This window comes from Pagrus pagrus (assembly GCF_965226575.1).
Source record: "Pagrus pagrus genome assembly, chromosome: 13".
Lineage (NCBI taxonomy): Eukaryota > Metazoa > Chordata > Actinopteri > Spariformes > Sparidae > Pagrus > Pagrus pagrus.
Window position 1 is genome coordinate 7,615,198 of NC_140197.1, and position 25,023 is coordinate 7,640,220.

The window sequence follows — 25,023 nt, forward strand, 5'->3', positions numbered from 1 at the left end:
GTGACTCTGTCCCATTGTTTGCCTCTCTTTTACAGCTATTGCAGAGGGATTCTGAGACCAGCTGCAATGCAACCGAATCAAATGCAACACAGGAGCAACCAGGTACCGTGGATAAATATCCTGAACGAGGCTGGCTTTTTCAAGGCCAAAAACAAGGCTTTTTCCACTGCAGGTGCTAAACAAAACATGACGTCAGGTCGAGTTGTTATCTTGGGTTTGCTTTTACACCACAAACATGTCTCGAACACGTGAACTGATGGACTTGGATCGGATCACTCAGGACAGATGTCAATATCAGGTCTGAAGAGGGCTTCGGTCTTGTCTGTGTGTGTTCTGCATGCCTTTAAATATTTTCCTGATCCACATAACATCTTTTGAACCTGTCTCAAGTTACCCACATCATTTTCATGTGCAATCTGGAGGTGAATCAGGCTGAAATATCTAAATCATTTTGCCAAACACACGCACACACAAACAGCCGTCACCGTCCAGTGTTCTCATCACAGGGAGGCCTGTTGAAGGATTCATGAAGGGCCACACAGGCTGCTCCACACTGGGTCTCAGATATCACCTGCACAGATTTACTGTTTACCTGGAAATGATTGATGGAAACAAAGTGAATGAATATATTCAGCCATCGATCGGTGCTTCATTCTGTGTCTCCTATGTGGTCTAGTGGTTAGGGTTCCTGGTTTTCATCCAAACGGCCTGGGTTGAATTCCGGATATGGGAAGGTCCTTGTTTATCAAAGTAATGTGTGTGTATTGTTTGTCATAGCAGGAGTGGTAACTACAAAAAACTGTTAAATTACCTGAAAAATATTCCACTATGTTCACCGGCTAGTCTCTAAACTTTAGCGCTGGCAGCCTGAAAAAGGCTTTAGAGTCTAAAACCTTGTAAGAACTTTAACCTGTGTCATGTTTTTCATTTGCTGTTTCCAGCTGGAGGCCAGTGTCCTCACTGTAAGAGTGACCTGAAGACACCTGTCCATCACAGTCCCAAGGTCCCCAACAGATACTCAGTAAGTATCAGAGCCTTCCTTATAAAGAGATAAGACTGTCACGTGTCAGTGTGTGACCTGAGAAAAGGCTCCCCATCTCAGGATAGAACTCGGTTGTTAAAGCGGAGCAGTTTTGAGTCTTTTCAGAGGAGTAATGCCAGTTTATGTTACAGTCCTTACAGTACACCCAGCAGTGGTGAGGAAGATGAGTGATGGCACTGTTCTCTGACGACCTCACTGGATCACCAGACCTTGTTTGAAAGCTCTGAACAGCAGCTCTGCTCCTTTCTGTGAAAACAACATCAGCATGAGGCCGTCAAGGCTTTAAGTTCATCAGCAGAATGTCGCCTAAAACGCATCTTTCTTTTTTGTTTTTTTAGAAAAACTGTTGTGAAATGAAGCAGGAAAACCAAAACAGTGAACTAAAAGAGGCTTAAAGGCTCTGTAGAGATGATAATTCCCTGTGCATGAGTCAGTACCAGCAGTGCCTTTCAGATTGCGAGCAGCTGTTTGATTTGTTTCTATAAAAATAATGATGAGTGCAACTTTAAAATTGTGTTTTAGAGTTTTATTGGACAGTGGGCACAACCATGGGAACCTGAGGTTATAAGGCACGACAAGATTAGAAGCCACCAGAATGGCACTTAGCGCTGAATGTGAAATTAAAATGAAAAACAATAAAAAGGTCTTTATCCAACGTCTTCTGCTTGTCATTTATACACACACCATACTGACGTAACTATTGTGCAATTTTCACTTAGACAATCCTTATATTTCAACACTTCTACTGCACCTTACCTTTTCAGATTATGAACAAAATGACAAAATATAGTAAAATGACATAAACTGACAGTTATTGAGTGGTGATTTCAGACAGTGAAAGAAAAGAAATCCAACATTTTCACATTCAGTAACAACATCTCTCCAGTAGAATCAGAACCAATTCAGATCCTCAGGTGGCATGGCATTTCTGCTCCGACCTTCATACTGTCACTGTGTCCTTGGCCTCAAGGTTTTTATCGGTTTCCTCCACAGCACTGTAAAAACTGTCCGTAGAGACAGTGAGAGTGGTGCATTTGACACCATCCGGTTATTTACACACTCGGATTTATCTTCCACCTCCAGGCCCCTTCATGGATCCATCCAGGGTGACTTAATCACATCCTGGTATCACGTTATATCTTATCAGACATTTTAGTGACACAGTCCACAGGAAAAAATTATATTAAAAAAACACTGTAGGCCCAACTCCACAGTTTTCGTCCGTTCATCCAACATCCATCCATCAGGTGGGTGGGGGTTGCACACTGTGTGGTACGGTGCTGTTGGCTCCGCAGTCGATGTACTCATACGTCTCCATGGACAGCTGCTCATAGTGGGCCAGGTAGTACACTGTCATTGACATCCTGCAGTAGAGGGAAGACAAAACATGGAAGAATTGTACTGGCACTGATGTCAGGTTAAAAAACACGAGTGTTACAGAAACATGGATTAGCGATTTTTGCAATTTAAAGGAGCAGTTCAGCATTTGGGGAAGTACACTTTTTACCATTTGCTATGTGATCAGGTGTGAGCAGGCGTTCAGCACAGAGCTGGAGTCATGGTGTGGTTAATGTAGCTTAGCATGAAGACTGGAAGCAGGGGGAAACAGCCAGCCCGACATCCATAACGCCAGGTTCAGACAGGATGCGGAAGCGCCCCGATCGGCTGCGAAGCGCGGAGTAATTTTCATTTCGGCGCCCATGTTAACCGATGGTGTTGTTCACATAGCAAGCACCGAGGCGCTCTGCTCCGCTCCTGGCGCGCGCCGTGCAGCAATCGTTTCGGCGTCTGGTCTAATTTTTTCGTGTGCCGCGGCCGAATGTGTCAAGCCGGGCAGGAAGTCAAACAAAGCAACAACGAGAAATCCTGTCGATTTTCAAAATGAGACACATTTAAAAAAAAAAATATTTTCGATAATTAAACACCCCGATTGACAGAAAACTACTCATTACCACGAAGTGGACATACATTTACAGTTGTCAGGAAAACATGACATTGTGCTTTTATGTGGTTATTTACTTTCCTATGGTCAAAAAACAGCTCCAAGTTTGACTACAGAACAGCTGACGAGCAGAGCCGTTTGCTGACCGGCGCGGAGAAATTCGTGTCTGGTGTGAACAGAAGGGCCGTGGCTCGCACGAGAATTTCCGAGCGTGGCGCTTCGGCGTCCTGTGTGAACCTGGCGTAACTCGTATCTTATGTATTTACATTGTTTACAAAAAGAAATGTAAAATTTCTTGTTGAGCACTTTATCCACAGATTCCCAGAGTCGTGTTGTCGTAGTAAGGTTGCCATATTGGGTACCACTGAGCCTGTATAGTAAGGGTTAAACTAGAACTAAAAAAGGCGTGTCAGCAACATCTCCCCTCTCCCTTGGCCCCCCACACGCCTCACCCTCCTGCACCTCCGCTGTTCTCAGCAGCACCGGGGACAGAATAAAGGTACCCTTTTGTGGACCATGTCGATTAAGTACATTAGACAAAGGGATGTACATATTGGCTATTATTTGCTTCAGTAACTAGCAGAGTAAAGGCACGTCGAGTGTGTGTGCATGTGTTCTGACTTATACCACAAATATATGGAAAAACACCAGATTCAAGACAGCATTTGCATGAAAATATTTAGTATTCCAAGTCCACTGTTATTCCACAGACTTGGAATACTCTTGAAGTGTTGAAGGTTTGGTAGAACTGCTCCCATGCAAATGCAGGAGGGGGTTGTCCCCAAAAGTGGCATCAGTCAGAACACAAACAAACTATGTCTATACATGGGGCAGTCAAACGGTCAGAAGGGCAGGGCTCACATGCACCAACATGCATGTGGTATTTTTGATAACCTTTATCAGCTCCAACAGATGCTTTAAAACACAGGAACTTTAATCGAAAATGCTCTCAGACCAGGAAGGCGTCAGTTGTCGGTACAAAAATGACAATTAAACTACCAAAATAGTCAGTTTGAGACTCATTGGGGTGGATTGCCACTGACAGGGTAGGGAAGGCCCAGTGTATTTAAGGGTGGTATAACATGGACCAACAATATCATTTTTTCAAGCCTGGTCAATAAGACTAAGTTAACCTTTGTACGATACAGAGACAAACGTGTGTCTGTATGCACAGTGAGTACAAAAAAAAGTTAAATATAAAAATGGTGTGGTTGCACATGCAAAACATGCAGTGTCAAACTGCTTTCTTTCTTACAGAGCAGTTCAAAGTAGCGATATCTACAACAGTTTTCAAACTGCATGGCTCATCACATGAGCTTTGAGCTATAATTACATTGAGGCAAACACACTGATGCTTTTCTTCCCCATCCAGTCTGAAGTGAATCACTGTGAGGGCCTGTTAATCTGTGGACTGAGTGTCATGTGAGCACAGGCTCAACACAGATAGTGTAAATTCTCTGGCAATAGTCTCAGCACTGACATCGGTCAGACCATCCTAACAATATGACTGAATGACTTTTGTTTAAAGATTCAGTCAGTGAAGTCAACAGAAGTGGGCGAGTCATGTTTTGTTTTCAAGAGTTGTGACTGCACAAAATAGCTTTTTTGAACGTGTCTTATATCCTTTTAAAAAGAAAAACCTGGTTTGAATCTTTGGCAACAACAAAGGTTACAGTAAAAATGACACATTTGGATTTAATTATTGTTAAACTGATTGGTGAATGTAAATTCTGAACCTCACACACTTCAAACCAGTTGACACACAAATCAGGCTTCATATAACCAAACCTGCTTAAAAGGAGCACTCTGTGGTTTTGGTAAGATATGTTAATGAGCAGAGAAAGATCTTCATTGGCTGATTTTGTTTCTGCCTTGTTGTGCTCACATCACACGAGGCACCATAATGTAGTGCTTCATGCAAGAGTTTTGGCTTAAATTTGGCTATCAATAATAATTAATGATTATCAGGGATAATTATTAATTCTGATTACTGAAACTTGGCTGCATCCTGAAGAATATGTCAGCCTGAATGAATCCACTCCACCCAGTCACATTAATACTCACATTCCTCGAGGCTCCGGCCGAGGAGGTGGTGTTGCAGCTATTTATGACTTAAGTCTGTCAATCATTCCTAAACCTAAATTAAATTATAACTCATTTGAAAGCCTTGTTCTGAGTCTTTCACATCCAACGTGAAAAACTTTACAGCCAGTTCTATTTGTTGTAGTGTATCGAGCACCTGGTCCTTACTCAGAATTTTTATCTGAATTCTCTGACTTTTTATCAAGTCTAGTCCTCAAATCAGATAAAGTAATTATTGTAGGTGATTTTAATATTCATGTGGATGTTATTAATGATAGCCTTAGTACTGCATTTATCTCATTATTAGACTCTATTGGCTTCTCTCAGTGTGTACATAAACCAACTCACTGTTTTGACCACACCCTTGATCTTGTTCTAGCTTATGGTATCGAGATTGAAAATCTAACAGTTTCTCCACAGAATCCTCTTTTATCAGACCATCACTTAATAACTTTTGAAGTTCTATTACTGGACTACACACCATTAGGCAAAAACTCCTTCACTAGATGTCTATCTGATAGTGCTGTAGCTAAATTTAAGGAAATTATACCGCTGGCACTAAATTCAATGCCATGTCTTAATATAATAGAGGACTCCTCCGCTAACCTCAGTTCCTCACAAATCGATCTATTGCCCCCCTGAAAAGGAAACCTATAAAACACAGGAGGTTAGCACCCTGGTATAACTCGGATACCCGCAAAAAAAAGCAAACATCACGGAAATTTGAAAGGAAATGGCGTTCCACCAACTTGGAAGAATCCCGCTTAGCCTGGAAAGATAGCCTTAAAATATATAGGAAGGCCCTCCGCAATGCCAGAGCAAGCTATTACTCGTCATTAATAGAGGAAAACAAAAACAACACCAGGTTTCTTTTCAGCACTGTAGCCAGGCTGACAGAAAGTCACAGCTCTACTGAACCATGTATTCCTACAACGCTCAGTAGTAATGACTTCATGAGCTTCTTTAATGATAAAATTTTAACTATTAGAGACAAAATCCATCATCGCTTGCCCTCAACTGGCACTATTGTATCTTTAAACACAGGAACCTCAGAAACAGTTGTAAATTCTGACTTATATTTAGACTGCTTCTCTCCCATCGACCTCCACCAACTAACTTCGATGGTTTCTTCATCTAGACCAACAACTTGTCTCCTAGACCCCATCCCAACTAGGTTGCTGAAAGAAACTTTACCTTTAATTAGCACATCTCTACTAGAAATGATCAACCTGTCTCTATTAACAGGATACGTACCACAATCCTTTAAACTAGCTGTAATTAGACCGCGTCTTAAAAAGCCTAATCTTGATCCAGAAGCTTTAGCCAACTATAGACCTATATCCAACCTCCCTTTCCTCTCCAAGATCCTTGAGAAAGCAGTCGCCAACCAGCTATGTGACTTTCTTCATAAAAATAGTTTATATGAGGATTTTCAATCAGGTTTTAGAGCACATCATAGCACAGAGACGGCACTGGTGAAAGTTACAAATGACCTCCTAATCGCTTCTGACAAAGGACTTGTCTCTGTCCTGGTCTTACTAGATCTTAGTGCTGCATTTGATACCATTGATCATCACATTCTACTACAGAGACTGGAACACTTAATTGGCATTAAAGGACCCGCATTAAACTGGTTTAAGTCCTATTTATCGGATCGATTTCAGTTTGTACATGTTAATGATGAGTCATCCCTGTATACCAAGGTTAGTCATGGTGTTCCTCAAGGCTCCGTGCTTGGACCCATACTATTCACCTTATATATGCTCCCTCTAGGAAATATAATTCGGAAACACTCCATAAACTTTCATTGTTATGCAGATGATACACAGTTATACCTATCAATAAAGCCAAATGAAACTAATCAGCTTACTAAACTCCATGCATGTCTCAAGGACATTAAGACCTGGATGACCTGCAATTTTCTGCTGTTAAACTCAGATAAAACCGAAGTTATAGTACTTGGTCCTAAACACCTTAGAGATGCATTATCTAATGATATAGCGAGTTTGGATGGCATTAACTTGGCCTCCAGCACCACCGTCAGGAATCTGGGAGTTATCTTTGATCAAGATATGTCCTTCAACTCCCACATAAAACACATTTCAAGGTCTGCATTTTTTCATCTACGTAACATTGCAAAAATCAGGCCCATCCTGTCTCAAAAAGACGCAGAAAAGCTAGTCCATGCATTTGTTACTTCCAGGCTGGACTACTGTAATTCTCTATTATCAGGCTGCCCTAACAAGTCTCTAAAGAGTCTCCAGCTGGTCCAGAATGCTGCAGCACGTGTACTGACAGGAACTAAGAAAAGAGATCATATTACTCCTGTATTGGCCTCTCTGCACTGGCTCCCTGTAAAATCAAGAATAGAGTTTAAAATCCTTCTCCTCACTTACAAAGCTGTTAATGGTCAGGCACCATCATACCTCCAGGAGCTCATACTACCCTATCACCCAACTAGAGCATTACGCTCCCAGAACGCAGGATTACTTGTAGTTCCTAAAGTCTCCAAAAGTAGAATGGGAGCCAGAGCCTTCAGCTATCAAGCTCCTCTTCTGTGGAACCATCTTCCTGTTTTGGTCCGGGGGGCGGACACCCTCTCTACCTTTAAGAGTAGACTTAAGACCTTCCTCTTCGATAGAGCTTATAGTTAGGGCTGGGCCAGGACAGGCCCAGGCCTGTCCTGGACCAGCTCTTAGTTATGCTGCTATAGGCCTAGTCCGGGGGACAATGACACACTGAGCTTCTCTCTCCTCCCCTCTCCTCTCCTCTCCATCTGTATACATTATGCCTGTATACATGCCCCATCTCTGCATGTCACTGACTTACTTCTTCCCCGGAGTCCTTGTGCTTTCTAGTCCTACAGGCTCCCATGGATCCTGGCCGCGCCCGGGTCGTGGATCGTGGATGTGCCCACTGCTATGGCCCTGCCTGATCGTGGATGCGCCCACTGCTATGGCCCTGCCTGATCGTGGATGCGCCTACTGCTATGGCCCTGCCGGATCGTGGATGCGCCTGCTGCCATGACCCTGCCTGACACCCACCACTACTGTCGCTAATATTAGTCACATCTCTGTTACATACGTTCCACTACTATTATTGTAATGCATTACTACATACCATCCTTACCATTAATCACTACTACTGTTATCACTAGTAATCACATTTCCATGTGCATTTCATTATTATTGCTATAATACATCTTTATGTACTTTCACTCCTGTCAACCATCGCTTATAATTGAATACATGTGATCTCGTTGATCTGCTCTGTACATGCAACATCTATTGCACGTCTGTCCGTCCTGGGAGAGGGATCCCTCCTCTGTGGCTCTCCCTGAGGTTTCTTCCGCATTTTTTTCCCCTGTTAAAAGGGCCTTTTTTTGGGGGGCAAGTTTTTCCTCACTCGAATCGAGGGTCGAAGGACAGAGGGTGTCGTCTCTGTACAGATTGTAAAGCCCTCTGAGGCAAACTGTGATTTGTGAATTTGGGCTATACAAATAAAATTTGATTTGATTTGATTTTGATTTGATTACTAATAAGATCCAATTTACATTAGATCACCTTGGGGCACCACCCTTGAAGAAGGGAAAAGATAGCCAATTCACCAAATCAGTCTCAAAAAGGTACTAAACTGTTTGTAACTCTGATTAATAATTAATTTAATAACTACAACCAATATTACCATAACAGCTAGTAAGACAGAGTAGAGGTTGGCAACATTCACTCTTGTACAATATTAAATAGACAACATGTGGGTTAAAAAGTATTTTATTCAACACAAAGATGAAAACACACTAACTAACATGTACTATATACAGGTGTGTGTGTATGTGTATGTGTGTGTGTGAGTGTGACGTGATGTGATGCCAGGTTATAGAAGATGGTTAGTTGCATGCAAAGACCCTGAGTCTGTGTGAAGCATCATTCGACTAACGTCGAATTAGCCATCTAGGAAAGCAAACTACCAATAACCTGACCTGAGATCACAATAACACTCAAACAGTGGACACACATAAATTGAACACATATGCATTACATCAACCAGAGTTTAAAGTCCTGTGCTTAGCCGTGCTATGCTATGCTATCTAAGCCCAGTTCAACGTTACCAGTCTTTGAAGAAAAGGTGCTGGTGGTTGCAGGAGAACGTTGGGATTCCAATGTTGAATGCTGTTCTTGCTGTGCAAGGACTGATGAAAGTCGGCAGAGGAGGAAATGGTTCGCTCCTTTCCTTTGCAGGGATAGCAGCTCAGTGCTAACTTGCTTGGTGTTCCTCAGATTGTGAAGTTAGCTGGCAAGCTTTGCGTCGCAGCTGCTGGTGCTAACTGATCAGGAATACTGGCAGGACCTCGTGTCGCTGCAGTGAGGAGAAGTTCTTTGGGCCTGCTGCAAATGAAGCTTGCAGCTCTCCGCAGCTGTTAGGCCCAGAAGAGATCTTGAGGGCAGGCAGCCCCGTGGGGGGGGGGGGAGATGGAGAGGAGCCCTTGAGGATAAGAAGTTGGAGGAGAAGAGGGCTTGTGGAGAAGAGGCTTGAGGAGAAGAGAGAGAACAAAGGAAGGCGCTGGAGTTTTGACTCTGTGATCAGAGGGGGGTCTGTCACCCTGACCAATAGTAGCTCAAAGCTGAATTTTGCTTCTAGGTGTGAAGAAAGGGGAATTCTGGGACACTGAGTTCAGTTCAGAGTCCATTTTGAAATCCGCAATGAATGACTTCATCTTTGGGTCCCAACAGCCTTAACAACATAATTAAACAAACTCGATTTGTTTTCATGACTGAATAAACTGAATAAACAAACAGACCTTAAAGGACAAAACAGTTTACACTGTTTTACTTTGTTTATATGTGGCGGACCCCGCCACCTTTCTAGCTTCAAACAGTGTTCTGGGACCTTATTTTCCTCTGAGAACAGCTTGTTTATTCACTAATGGAAAAAATACATATTTCTAAGTTTTCATCATTACTTCATTAATATTGTAAAATATTAAAATTCTGAGTTTTAATTTTTCAAAACAACATAGTTTTGTACCTTGTGTCATTCTTTAACTTTGTCACACATTTTGTGTTGATGCGGACCTTGCACTCAAAGTCTGACAAAGGCTGACTGACAAAATGAAGGTGATTTATTCTCTATAAAAATGTAACTGATGTTCAAGAGAAACATTAGGCCACGTTAAGCCATTATTCTGTGTACATACATGCGTCAGTCATGTATATCCTTGTGTCATTCATAACATTCTCTGAATCTCTTCAGCCAAAATATGAAAAAAGACCATTGCATTGGTGTCATTCTTTTAAAGGTCACACACAGTCACTTGAACACAAGGGCTAAACTCAACTAACTCAGGGCCTTTTTTGTGGTGGTGCAACGAACAACGCTGCATGTGTTTGGTATTTTCAGGACATTAGCCTGCTGTCAATAAACCGGACCCAAATGCTCCATGACTGTTGCCATGACAATCAGTATTTGGGTGATGGAGATGATGCACCGGCTGCATGTAACAGGACGGACAAAGCCTGGTAGAGAGCGAGGAATCCAGGTTTTATCCAGGTAGTATTCAGGACAGTTCTAGCAAGCTAAATACTTCAGACATCAGAACACAAGCAGTCATTAATCCTGTGCATCAAGCCCTTCTTTATTACTAAAATCAGTAGTTCAAGTGTAATTTTTAAACTATATTACGATGCAAGTGCTTTTTAAAGATATGACTATTTTCATATGTGTACAGAGGCAATTTGGTCATGAGCGCAATTTAAAACATAATACCGAATGAAAACACATAATAGAGTCAGGTCCACAATATTCGGTAGTAATGCAGCCTCTGCTTTAGTTCATTTAGAGTTTTTAAGGGTGCAAGGTCCGTAACAAATTCACGATTAATCGAATTACACAGAATTTTAAAAAAACGCTGAACCGAGAACAGCAACCTCTTTCCCCAGTCAGTAATTTAGCCTTGAGACTATCCATTAATCTTCCACAAATATGAAAGGATCCTAAAGACCTATGGAAACACATTACTGCACGTATGATGATACTTACTGTAAGTGCAGATACAGGATGTGGACATGCATGGAAACTCTCTTACAGCAGTTACTGCAGAGAGAGAGGGGTCAAAACAGTTTTAAATGAATAATAATAATAATAATATTAATAATAAATAATTAAATTGAAATAAAATAAATAATAAAAGTACCTGTATTAATACAATAATAATGACAACATTACAACACAAGGACAATACATGTTTTGAACTGACTAAGAAGAGACAGACGCTGAGTTAAAACTGAAACACATCTTATCCCAGGAGGAAGAAGCTATCTCTACCACCAGGTTAGCTGGTTACATACAATACATACAAATGGAAACCTTTTTTTTTTTTTTTTTTAAAGTTTCTGTATTCCTCGTGTTAAATAGATGAAGGACATTGGAAATCATTTGAATGTAAGGGGTGATCTTCACAGCACAACACATTTGGTTTTTCCCCTTTGAAATAAAGGCTGACTTAGCTGAGCACAAAGACTGTAAACAGGGAAAGCCAGATAAAAAATATATATCTACCAGCAGCTCTAAAGTTTAATGATTAATAGAACCAATCACATGTGTTTGTTTTGTGACTACTGCTGTGTTGACAGATGAGAGCAAACACTCTATTGGACCCCAACAAAAAGTTAGCTTGCCAGTGTGGGAGTTTTTTTAATTATATTAAGCTTTAGAGGAGCCGCTAGGAGGCAGGTGGATTTTGTCACCTTCGGACAGAGCCAGGTTCGTTGTTTCCCTGTTTCCAGTCTTTATACTTATCTGAGCTACTGCTTACTGTTGGCTGTAGCTTTATATTTACTGTACAGACAGGATAGTGGTATCAACATAAACCGAAAGCAAAAAAAAATATTCTCGTCTAATTATACATACAAGACTGTGAAAGTACCTATTTAGAAAGACTACACACCCAACAGCTGCCTCAGTGCTGTCACCTTGTTTAATGCTCCGTGTAGAGCTGGTGCTGTGTGTTAGCTGACTCATAGAACTGACTGACTCTTCCTTCACATAACTGCAATCGTAAATATGGCAAGACTTAAGCTTTTTTAATACTTTTCTGTGCTGAGGTGACGGCCCTGTTGGTGTTGCTGACACATATTGAGCGAGACGATGTAGTTCACTGAGCAATTTTATACAAAACTACTTTACAACAAACTTAAATACTTTACAACAAACTATGACTTTTCTGACAAGACTGTCTTTTAAAATGGAGACATCAAATTCACTTTTCTTGCTGTCAACAGTCAGTAACAACGGCAACTCACCACAGGCCGGGGTCTGTCAGCTTGATGGGGATCACAAAGGAGTACTGGAAGGAAGAAAAGATGCAGAAGCCATTTATTGACTGTCAATTTAATGTTTACAGCTGGTCACTGTAGTTTTTAACAAACACTACTCAAACAGGAGGAAATGGTGCATTTATTGGGGACTTTAGAGCCAGGAATGAATGTCCTCAAACTCACACTGTGTCCTCAGAACCGCAACAACACAGAAGCTTATCTCTTTGCACAAGTAAGTAGACTTGTGCAAAGAGATAAAAAGCAAAAAAAAATCCCAGCGATGTCATTTGTCATATTGTCCTGATAATTTTGTGTCCTTTGTCAGACAATGCAGAGTAATGACAAACATAAACAATTAACTGGTCCGCCACTTTCATGAGTTGTGACTTGACATCTGTTTCGCACAATACGATTAGTTGAGTCCTTCATTCGTGGTGCAAAAGCTGAATAAAAAGTGATGTCTCTTTTTAACTGTGTTAAATTCACTGTGCAAGTACTGACATAAAATAAACCTGGCTCCAATGTGTAAAGGCCTTAAAGGATAAGTACCGTTTTTTACAACCTGGACCTTATTTCTCGAAAAAAATATGATCGTTTACTCACCCAGATAACTTTGGGATCATTCGGAGTCGTACGGACGAAAATCGATCCAGTTTGGCGCTGCAATATCCATATAATGGGAGTAAACGGGGCACCGAAGCGCTATCCCTCCAAGCTGTTGTCAACATCCGGGGTCATTGACCTGACCTAACCCCTGACCTAGATGATGTCATCTCCGAGCGCCGCGCGCAGCCAGCTTGTTTACACAGCACAGCCACTCTGCAGCGGTCGGCTCGTTTAGCTACTACTTAGCACAGCTATGGTTCGTAACTGCGTTTTTCCAAATTGTCCGAACAAAATGACAAGGTGGACGAACTTCAGCTTTCACAGGCTTCCTCTCCGCAACCCGGACATACTCAAGCTCTGGCTAGTTGCGCTGAAAATGGACCCGAATACAAAAGTGCAAGCATTGAGAGTTGGGGATCATCGCGTTTGCAGTGCTCACTTCACGCCGGAAGATTTTTTCCCTCCAATTCCCTTGAGAAAAGGCCAGAAAATTCAGCGTCTGAACCTCAAGAAGAATGCTGTCCCGATGGTCGCAGAAGGCACAACAGACACAACGGAGGTAATACATTTCTAATGCATGTTTGTGTAATGATTTTATTATGCTATAACCTGTGGACATCGGTGTAATATAGCTAAATAGATAGATAGACGTTATACAACCCAAGCTGGGAAATTTCAGTGCAACAGCAGCATTACACATAGTGACAATAACAACACAAAGAATAAAAAAACAACCTATAGATAAAAAAATAGCAATTGCAAATGGGAACATAAACACTTACCCGTACCTACATGTAGGCTACAAATAGAAACCTTATCAACAGTGTATTCTACTAAAAGCTGTTTTTTTATGATGCTGTGTAACATACTTATTTCATTTTTTAGGAAATTGCCAGTGGTGAGGACGATTTTCCAGAACCAGACTTTGGAAAAAACCCTCAATCTACACCAATCAAAAGCCAACACAGAGCAGTTGAGGAGCCATCTGGATCGTCTAGGACATCTTTATCCCCTGCATTGACTCTAATGCTGACAAGTCCACCTCACACAGGACCACGCACAAAACGATCCCTGTCTGGGAAATACATTGCTTTGGCTCCTACATGGTCACAGTCAGTGGTAAGCACAGCAGCAAAAACATCTTTTATGGATATTAGCAGAGTATCTATTTTGCCCCTCCATAATTACACTGACACAATGTGTATTCTTTTTGTGTGCACTAGGACCCAATCCCATCCACATCAACCTCCACTTTCATTACTGCACACCCGTCTGCCTCTACATCATTGCCATCACTGCAAGTGAGTTGAGAGGCTTGTCTTCTTTGTAAAAGGATAAACATGTCTGCATAAAGAAAATTGCCAAATATTGCTATGATAGTGAAAATTTCTTATTTGACCATATGTGACTTTGTGAAGATAATTACACAACTATCTTGTGTCTTCAGAGTGAAGAGGAAGGTGAAATGGACCCAGAAGTGCGTGATGTCAGCATGAGTTTTGGGGAATTGGTACTAGATCCCACAGACACCAGCTTCGTACCACCAACTTCCAGCTCAGCTTCAGGCACAGGGACTACGTCTGGGTCTGTAAGCTCTTCTGGAGACAACACAACAAGATGGGCTGAAAATAAGTGGCTGGTGAATGAGTCACACCTCCTTCAACTTTTCCAAACCTGTCCCAAGTGTACCACTGCCATAACCGAGACTACAATCACCACCAAAGGCAGCCAAATCAAGATCCAGTGGAACTGTGGGAAACATTCTGGTTCCTGGCAATCATGTCCTAACCGAAGAGGCATGCCAGAAAATAATCTTCAAATCTGTGCGTCAACCTTTTTCACGGGGTCCACATACACAGACTTGGCAGACTGGGCCACTCTTATAAACATTCACATTCCTCAGAAAACGCAGTTCTATAACATTCAGAGGACCTACCTTCTACCGGCCATACAGTCTGCCTACCAAGATCAACATGACAAAATAATATCTCGGCTCAGGGAAGATTCACAATCCGGAAAGCGGCATGAACTCTGTGGTGATGCAAGGTGTGATAGTCCAGGTAAATATTAGATTGTTAGCAATATTACATAATCATCTCATACACCATCATAACCCTAACCCCCCTCCAACGGGAAACTGTACCATCTATGTTTTTTTTCTCAGGTTACAGTGCGAAGTACTCCACCTACTCCTTCCAAAATGACGCCACCAAGGAGATTGTACATTTTGAATTGGTCCAGGTAATTTATCTATCCAAAACTAAAATGCACTGTGATAGAAGGCTGCTTTCACAAGGAGAAAAACAGCTGTGGATGTACAACTTTTGAATATCCGTTATGCTCTAGGTGTCAGAAGCAACAAGCTCTGTCGCGATGGAGGTGATGGGATTCCAGAGGGGCCTGAAGGAGTTGCTGGATTGTGGGGTGGATGTGGCCGTGATGACCACTGACCGATCGCCCTCCATCCGGAAACTGTTGAGAGAGGACTATCCACAAATCCGGCATGAGTTTGACCCCTGGCATGTTGTCAAGGGTAAGTTACTATTATAAGCCCACACATTTTATTTTCTAACACACGTCATAGAAGTGTATATTGAGTGATAGAAAGGAGAAGTTATTTACATTCCAATTCCTAGCATGTGTTCATATTGTATTATTTACTGATTGGGTTGTTGTTTTATTTGTGTGTGTTTTCTCAGGTGTCAAGAAGAAAATTGTTGCTGCATCAAACAGGAAGGACAGCAAAGGCCTCCTGCCTTGGCTGAAAGCCATTACCAACCATCTGTATTGGTCCTGTGAATCCTCAAAGGGAGATCAGGAAGTAAGACATGATCTTATTGTTTTACAATCGTAGATTATATTCAGGACCAGAATAGGATTTTGATTGTTTCCACTTATTGAAACATAATGACCTAAAATATGATAAATCTCGGCCATAATCTGCAACATAAATACTGTACACTTAGCTTTACAGTCCTGTATGTCATACTTATGCTTGAAGAGAAATTTTTTGCTTTTTCATCATTTCAGCTTTGCATTCTTCGATGGACTTCAGTGCTGCATCACATTTGTGGCGTGCATCGATGGGAAGAAGACGGTGTTGAGTACACCTGCCTTCATCCTCGGTTGACAGATGAGCAGCAAGAGAGGAAGAAGTGGATTGAACCTGGTTCACCTGCTTTCAACGCCCTCAAAGCCATTGTGACAGACAAAAATCTCCTCCGGGATATGAGGCAAATGTCACTTTTCAAACATACTGGTATGTCCCTTTTACAGATTTATAATATTTAGTAGTTATAGTTTCTTCTAAATGTATGGTGAAACTGCAATCTGCCGCTGTAGGCTTGTAATGTTTTTCATAGTTTTTATCCATTACCTGTCTTGTCAAAAGCTTGCGCTGTGGCACAGACAAAGCTAATAACTTTACAGTTCACAAGGGAGTAAAAGATATACTAGTCAAATTATATATTGTCTGTGGTTGTCTGTCATTCACCAACACAGGATCTCTGGAGGCGTATCACTCTGTGGTGCTGAAGTACGCTCCAAAAAGATTGCACTTCCACTATGACTCCATGCGGGCACGCACACAGCTGGCAATCATGGACCACAATGAGAATGTTGGCAGATCACAGGCTACCACTAAAGAAGGTAACTTGAGATTGCATGAAAATATATATTGATAGATTTTCCCAATTGTAGGTTTTTGTTATCGACAAGCAACAATAAACAAAGAAACTACTGAAGGTTGATGCAGAAAGCCGCACGGATGCCAGAGACACACCCTGCAAAATTATATTATTATTATTATTATTATTATTATTATAATGAAATTACATTGAAGTTATGAGGGGCTGCACATTTCTAAAGGTCTGCTTTGTGTTCTACTGTCTTTGACAATTGACAATCTTTATATATCTTTGCAAGACCCTGTTTTGTGCTGCAGTATATTTCCTGATATTGAAAACCGCATTCACATGAAAACAGTGAAGGTCTTGGCCATGGTGAACTATAATAACAAACTGCTTTTATGTTTTTCACAGGACAACTGTGCTGGAGCTTTCCCTTCTCCAAACAGACCCATGACTGGGTGACAAAGCCGATCTATGTGCAGACGGCACAGACATTCCGGAGAGACCTCATGGAGCGCGTCCTGCAGATGAGGGACGATCCAAATGTTCCTTACACGGTGCCTCGCAAAGACAGGAGACCTCATCAAAGAAAACTGCTTCAAAACATTGCTCCATTTCAAAGACCAGATACAGATGTTCTAGTGGCAAGACGGACCAGTCGTTTTGGACGTTTTTTCAGAGCTACACCCTATTAGCCTCATTGAATTTACTGACGGCTTGATAGTGATGTCATGGTAATTTCTCTTTGTGCCTTGGACTGTTTTTGTTTTGTTATTACACTGACGTTTGATTTGTTGACTGTGCTGTAAGTATTTGTATGCTGCATGTACAGCATAGTGACACAAAGACAAATAAAGAACTTTTGTGTTTTATCATTATTTATGAGCATGAGTAATGAAATGTTACAGTTCACCATATAGTTCTCTGTAGCATACAGTAACATGTATGTTTGGTCATGTATCAATAATCATATGATAGTGAAAATCTCCTCTGCCTCAGTAAATCCAACATAGCTGCCTGTTGGTGATGGGTACTTGGTCCTGATGGCAATAACAATGCAGCTAGGAATAATTCTTCTGTTGCCAGGTCCAAGACGTTCCCCTCCAAGCGCCCACTCCAGCACAATGCGATATGCTACGAGTCTGCATTGCCTATAGGACAGAGGGTGAAGTTGATTAGAAGAAAGTAAAGTCAGAGGAGGGAGAAAAGTTTGCCCTTGTGAAGTCCGGCTGTCTATACGTAAAGCAAACTAATTGAAGGCAAATACACAATCTATGCATGTCTGTGAGCTACTTACTCAATCGAAAGTTGCCCATTTGGTCCTGCAGGCTTTGACTGGGTCTTCCAGTTGACTTTCGGGACACGAAAAAAAGTCTCTACCACAGCCTGGTTTATCATTGCACGGAAATCCTCCAGTGTTGTGATACAGACATTTACTGAGACATCCAGACGCGTATCTCCTGGCCTCAAATCCCACTCTGAGCAACAGAGACATTCCCCCTCTGTTGTCATAGATGAACATTGTCCACAAGAACACCACCAGTTACCATCTACTCGCGGACGTGCAGTCGTTTGTTGTTCTTTGGCCAGCTGTTCCTCTCTCTGCCTCCGCATCCTCCTTTCAACGAGCTCCTCATCCGTGTACTCTGGCTCAAAGCGGTAAGGACGTCCATCAAAAACAAAGTCATCGTCCACCCCCTCAGAATCGGAAAAATATTCATCCATGTTGCAAAAAACTAGCAGTAGCAGCTACAGGTAAACAAGCCAGCTCTCGCGGTTGCGCGCGGCGCTCGGAAATGACATCATCTAGGTCAGGGGTTAGGTCAGGTCAATGACCCCGGATGTTGACAACAGCTTGGAGGGATAGCGCTACCATATCATAACAAAATATTGGCGAAATAAACAATTTTCGCGGCAGATAATACGTTATATAGACGCTGCGCTTCGGTGCCCCGTTTACTCCCATTATATGGATATTGCAGCGCCAAACTGGATCGATTTTCGTCCGTACGACTCCGAATGATCCCAAAGTTATCTGGGTGAGTAAACGATCATATTTTTTTCGAGAAATAAGGTCCAGGTTGTAAAAAACGGTACTTATCCTTTAAAGCTCAGGCAGAGTCAGCTAATGGGAAGCTAGCTGCATGGCCAACTGTGGTCCAACCTATAGCTAATAGCAGCTACAGTTAGCAGCAGTCATGCATGCCTCAATGATAACAGGTTTCTATTCTGTGCGACGTCTCACCATTTGGACGGACAGAGGCTGGATACTGGTGACGTTCTTGATGGCAACTGTTCCCACCACCGTGTCAAAGTTCAGGGCCTGCACGGTCAGATTGTAGGCCTGCACTGGTGCAAAGTTGTGGTTTGTGATGTTCAGAACATTCTACAAAGAAACAAAGTTGTGATTTTATAACACATACAGTAATACAATGAGAATAAGTTCCATTGTTACTAAGAGATGTAACAATCAAAATAATTATGACAGGACAACCTATCAACACCTCTATCCACACCTTTCCCATTTCTTTCTGCATCCATAAACCCCTCCTTCCTCTCCTTCACTCTCTCTCTCTACCTACCGTAATGTTAATTTGGACATCCTGTTCATTGAAGTAAACGAAGGATGACTTGACGGCTACTGGAGAAAGAAGGACGGAGCGAGGAAACAGGAAGAACAGCACCAGGGAGCTGACCAAGAGGCAAACACCAACAGACACGGCTACGTACAGCCTCCTGAGAGAGGAGACAGATCAGAGGACAGCAGGTGGTCGCTGTGTGCATTTTTACTTTTGTCTGTAAAATGTTTTGAACAGAAAACGGATTGACATTTGCACATCAAATATAGGAGCGCCTGGTCAGCTATGTATACAGCTGTATATACAGTATTCATGCTGTGGATGTTACATCTGCACAGTAGTGTAATGCGTGGGTTCAAGGTAATAACCACTCCACAGATTTACAAAGTAAAATTCAAGTGTTGGGTATTTGTTTTCTTACGTGTGTCTGGGTTTCAGCCTCTGGTCAGTACAGGGGATGACAGCTACCAGCTTGCTCTCCTGACCTGTTACACAGGTGGAACATGGTTTCATGTCAAAGATGACAAAGTAGGAGCAGATATGATATTGTAAGAAATGTGATCCTCTCGTGTTTGTGTTCAACTGCCAAAAGAAGATGTGTACTGTACATGTACTGAAGATTTTCACAGTGTCAGTGCTGTCTGGTGGACAACTTACAGTATGTGATGGTGATTGTTTCCTGATTCCCTAATATATCTTTTGCACTTCTGTGCTGAAATGTAGCCAAGAAAATGTATCAGTCACGCTCTGCTTAACATAAAGCAGCTATAATATATGTGCGTATTTAAAATGCAGCCTACAATAAGGCCTGCATGTGGCCAGACACAGTATGGTACTAGAAAAGTGGTCACAGACATCGTCTTTTTCTGACTTTTTCTTGTTGTTTAGCCAAGTACAGCAAACAAAGCTCTTCTTCTTGCTGTAGCACGGTTGCCATTGTCGTGTGTGAAATTAATCTACTGGGGTTTTTCATTACATCTACTGGCCTGGCTTTACCCTGTTTGACTCTGCAGATCAGACCAGCACGATGTGTTTTAACTCATCAGGTCGCAAGATGTCACCATGTCACCCTACTCGTTAGAAGGCTCAACCTGCTGCCCTACAACTGGTGATGGAAATGCAAATTCCAAAAAATGCTATATTGCGACATCTAGTGGCAGTGGATGTCCTTTATAGAACTTTTAAGACTTCAAAAAAGTGAGTCATATTGAGTGAACATCAAGGAAAGAATGCAAGGAACTAAAGCAGGGGACACAGATGTCTTCAGTGTGTTCGTGTTTGTGTGTGTGTGTGTGTGTGTGTGTGTGTGTGTGTGTGTTACCTCTGGGTATACGTCCTGTACCCTGGCAGGTGGGACAGTCCACTGTTTCTCCTGAGCTGTGTCTCCTGCTGGAGCTCCTCCTCTTAATGTCATCCTTCTCGATTATAGGCTGCTTGTCGTCTTGCCCAATCCCACTCTGCTGGGATCCATCACATTGGCTTGAAGAAGCCCCCATACCTGAAGAAACACAACAAACATTAACTGTGCTAATTACTAGTCAACTGCAAAACTTAGATGGGCTGACAAAAGCAATTTCAGTGAGGGGGTAGCATCACAGTGTGTAACGGTTTATAGCGGTACATCACACACAGCAGCAACTAACAGTGATTTGGGTGAAACTAGATCATATTTGATGGAGAGAATGTCCTCATTCTTATACTGTTGCAACTTTTTTGATAAAACTAGTTTTGTTCATTCAGCTTTTATAATTCTTATGAAAAATTCCAACTTTATTCTTAAAATAAGTTTTTCTTAGAAAATTATGGATTTAATTGATAACATGCATTTTCTTTTCTTAAACATATGATTTTGTTTAGATGCTTTTCTTAAAGGTGCATTATGTAAGAACTGACCACCTGTTAAATTCAAAACAAAAAGGGGGGCAGCATACTGCTAGTAATCACTTACTGTTGCTTACTGTATCAGTCAGCTGTTATAGCTGTAGTTAGCTCAGTTAGCCGTGCAGGGCTAGTTGGTTAGCATGCAAACTTTAGTATATAGCTTTGCAATAAGATACATACTGTAAGTCATACTGTCAGGACTGTTATTCACATCTGTTTGACAATTTCCATTTTTGAATGTTTTCAATGAAAACTCTTACATATTGCACCTTTAATACAATAATAAGACTTTTCCCATAATAAAACTACTTTATCTTGAAATATTTAAATTTTTATAATAATACAATGTTTTTTTTTAAATCAAATTATTTCAAATCTATTCTCATAATATTGTTAGTCACCAGCACAGGCAGTGTATTACACTCTATCAGCAGATTAAAGGGGAGGTTCACACATTTTAAAGTCTGTCTTAAAACAATACTCACATGCTCCTATGTACATTAAAACAGTTTTGGGTGGTTGTCATCATTCCTCCTATTTATACTGGCTCTTAGGTATTCCTTCCTTTATGATTTTCTAATATAAGTGAAGGGGGATCAAAACACACAGTCCTTCTCCCATGTGTCAACAACAGTAGCAATTAAAACCTGTCTCAAGCTCCACATGAGCAGCTGGCCATCGTTTTATATTGAAGATATGTGAACATATGTGTGCTCACTAAACAGGAACTATGTGCGACTGCATATGGAGAAGCTGTGGTGTTAATATAAATAGAATACTATAGTAACACTGTGAGTGTGGTGAAGTTTGCTGTTGAGAGCATACAGGTGTACAAAGGCCTAACATACCTGCAAAACCACACATGAGGAACCAATCATTTTAGACTTTGTTATAATGTTGTGAACATCAGTCACATGGATGTATCATGAGATGTGACATGTTCATGAGGGGGTCGTATGTTACATATTTTTAACTGATGAGTGTCTGAGTGAGGATTCTTACACATCAGAACAAGGACATAACTTCAGTAGTGTCACAGCTGGTCACCTGCTCATTTCTGCCTGCCCTGTCACCAGCCATTCTCACCTCATCAGCCAGCTCCACTCACCTGTTCCCTCAGCTGCTCCTCATCACCCATCACCCTGGTATATATACTCCAGCCTCACTGACACTCATTGCCAGTGTGTCCGACCGTGCCTGCCTCGTTTAATTCCCCGGAAAGCTCACCTGCCTTCTGTCCCCGGCCTTGAGAGTTTTTTCGTTGAGGCCGCTGAGTCACGAGTGACACACCGTTGGACACTTCTCGATCTCGGCGTCACTTCATCCAACAGCTCCTTCTTGTTCCATTACTCCACAGACGGAACAAAACTATTCCCTAACGTATTTAAACTGATCCGCTGTCATCAAATGCTTAAAAAAAAAAGGCTGTTGTTTTGCTGCGAGACTTTTCAGTGAACGATGGCCGTTATGTGTTACATTCACTTACCACATTGCATTTTCCTGCGACTACCCTGCTTCAAAATAAAAGTCTACTTGCGTTTCGCCGTTGAAATGCTTTTGATGTGAAGCCGAAGCTGTAGGAAATGTTTGGTTTGCATTAGCGGTACATGAACACAGCACTCTACAGACAGTGGGTGTCTCTCTCCGGACAGCTGGAGTTGCGAGACCGAGGAGTTCCCGCGATACTTGGGTTGTTGACAAATAAGAAGCAAAAAATCATTATTTTGTAAAACACATTTTTTGAAGAAAATATATATATATATATATATATTCATGTAGTTTGAAATCTGATATTTGAGTATATATAAGTGATCACTAACTTTTTCAATTATTTCACTGTTTTTTTGAACATCTTCTCTGACCTGCACCATAAATATGTCCTATGGTGTGACGTAAAAAAAATTGAGGAAAAAAACCTTAAATACTACACAAATGGCATGAAACAGATTAATCTTTTAATTGTGAGACACTTATTTTCATATAGTGTTATTTATTTGATGAGAAATTATGAATAACACAATTTTTTCCCCATGACTTGTTGAACGTTTTCAATAAATGCAAGTCAAACTTTGATGTCAATTGTCAACCTTTCAAAACTGTTGAAAAAATTATAATAATTCAAGGTGAGTGGTGATATATATCCCCTAATGCAATACTCAACCTCTTTTTAAGATATTTTTTGACATACAAATAAATGTTTGGTTCTTTTATGTGTGTTACACCATAGGACATTTTGTCACACTAAAGGACAAAACAGAAAATATTTTAATTAATGTAGCTATTGCATTTTAAAACACTGAAAATGGTCAAGGGAATAAAAATTGTTTTAAAAAAATCTTATTCAATTGTTTAAAATGCTTCTTAAAGAGACCTTGTCCTCCGGTGTGACATATTTGTCCTTCGGTGTGACAGCTAAGGTGTCACACCGAAGGACATTTCTGTCACACTAAAGGACATTTCAGCCTTTTGTGTAAGTTAATGACCATGCTATTCCTAGCTAACCTGTCTTTAGCAGTTAGCAGTTAGCATTTGAATAATGTTCCATAATTATGTAGTTAAACCAACAGTTTTTAATTGAAAAATATAATTTAGTGACGTCACACCAAAGGACAACAAAACTGAACACTTTCATAGTGGTTCGGAAAAAGTGAAATATTTGAATAATGCTGAGACAAGAACTTACCACGTACTCATGTCATTGGCTTCATAGGAGGCTTCAGTAACAGGAATTTGAATGGGGTCCTTCAATTAAATAAAGTTGTTCGTGGAATTGCCCAATTTAAAATCAGAATAAGGTGTCACACAGAAAGACATGTTTTTTTGTGACAAAATGTATCAAGTTCCTATGCATTTAGAAATATATGGATGAAAAAAATGATTGCCAATTTTTAAAATAAACACTTACTGTATTTTAAATGACGAGAATACTAATTATATTTATTTTTATCTTCTGTGACAGTGAAAAATACATGTCATGTCAACAACCCACTTACAGAATCACGCGCGACCGCAGTTATATATATGTGTGTTATAAACACAACAAGAAGTGTTCCCAAACAAAGGATTAGAAGAAATGCATGTTATTTGTCTCTCTCTCTTTTTTTTTTTTTTTTTTTTTTTAGATTTTTGTGCTGGCGTCAACATGGAGTGTTTTATTATGAAAAATAACCGGATGTTGTTGTTGTGGTGGTGTCTGACTTCCGGTCTGCTCTGTGCTGAATTCGGCTAAATTTTGTATCGATCCGATACCAAGTAAATACAGGGCCAGTATTACCAAAACCGATACTTTTTAATGATTAAGGTGGATGCATCATCAAATTGCTAAATCTGAATGAAATTTCATGACCTTTTAAGTGTTTTTGTGATTTTACCTTTGGATTAGGCTATTAATTAGTTAAAAACCAGGACAGAATTTGGGAAAAGTTTATAGGTAAATAGAAAATACTTTATTATCAAAATAAAAGTTTTTGTTCAGAAACAACAGAACAGTAACAAAACAATTTTTCATCATACATTGTCATGTCTGGAGGTTGCAGGTCCTTCACAATCATTTCTGCCAGGCTCCTCATAATCTCCACTGCTCTTGGGTAATCGGCTAAGCGAAATAATAAAATAATTAAGTCTGTAGCACATCTACTTGTAGCTTAAATATAGTAATCATACAGTATCCCTTTCACTGTTAACACAAAAGGGTAATTATATTCAATCAAATCTGAGCCATATTATATTCAGTATATTTGTTTCAATTCCAGTAAATGTATTCATTTTAAGAACACGTTTCAATGGGATACATGTATGATATCAAGGTCTTAGCATAATTTATACTTTTTGAGTTGGCTAAAGTAACAAATGACCAGCTGCACTTTGAAAATTAATATTAACTAATGCCGAAGGTGACTAAAATATCACTTTCACCACTATTATCTACCTGAATATTCTCTGCCAGACT

At 40.8% G+C, this 25,023-nt stretch overlaps 1 protein-coding gene across 5 annotated transcripts; it reads right to left on the bottom strand.

Moving 5' to 3' along the window:
- Window positions 1–1,608: 1,608 nt before the first annotated feature.
- On the bottom strand, window positions 1,609–22,705 carry LOC311268803 (transmembrane protein 106A-like). Of its 5 annotated transcripts, none has more exons than XM_084372672.1 (8): window positions 22,302–22,705; window positions 20,515–20,691; window positions 19,615–19,678; window positions 19,197–19,350; window positions 18,860–19,000; window positions 12,365–12,408; window positions 11,103–11,156; window positions 1,609–2,406 (listed from the first exon to the last, which is right to left on the bottom strand). In XM_084372672.1, exons 2-8 carry the CDS (start codon window positions 20,687–20,689, stop codon window positions 2,286–2,288), a joined length of 753 nt encoding a protein of 250 aa, XP_084228798.1. In that variant the 5' UTR covers window positions 20,690–20,691; window positions 22,302–22,705; the 3' UTR covers window positions 1,609–2,285. The 5 variants fall into 5 exon arrangements, with proteins under 5 accessions (XP_084228798.1, XP_084228796.1, XP_084228797.1 ...); XM_084372670.1 differs by lacking the exon at window positions 1,609–2,406 and adding an exon at window positions 8,821–9,594; XM_084372671.1 differs by lacking the exons at window positions 1,609–2,406; window positions 22,302–22,705 and adding exons at window positions 8,821–9,594; window positions 22,183–22,292.
- Between the last annotated feature and the right edge of the window lie 2,318 nt (window positions 22,706–25,023).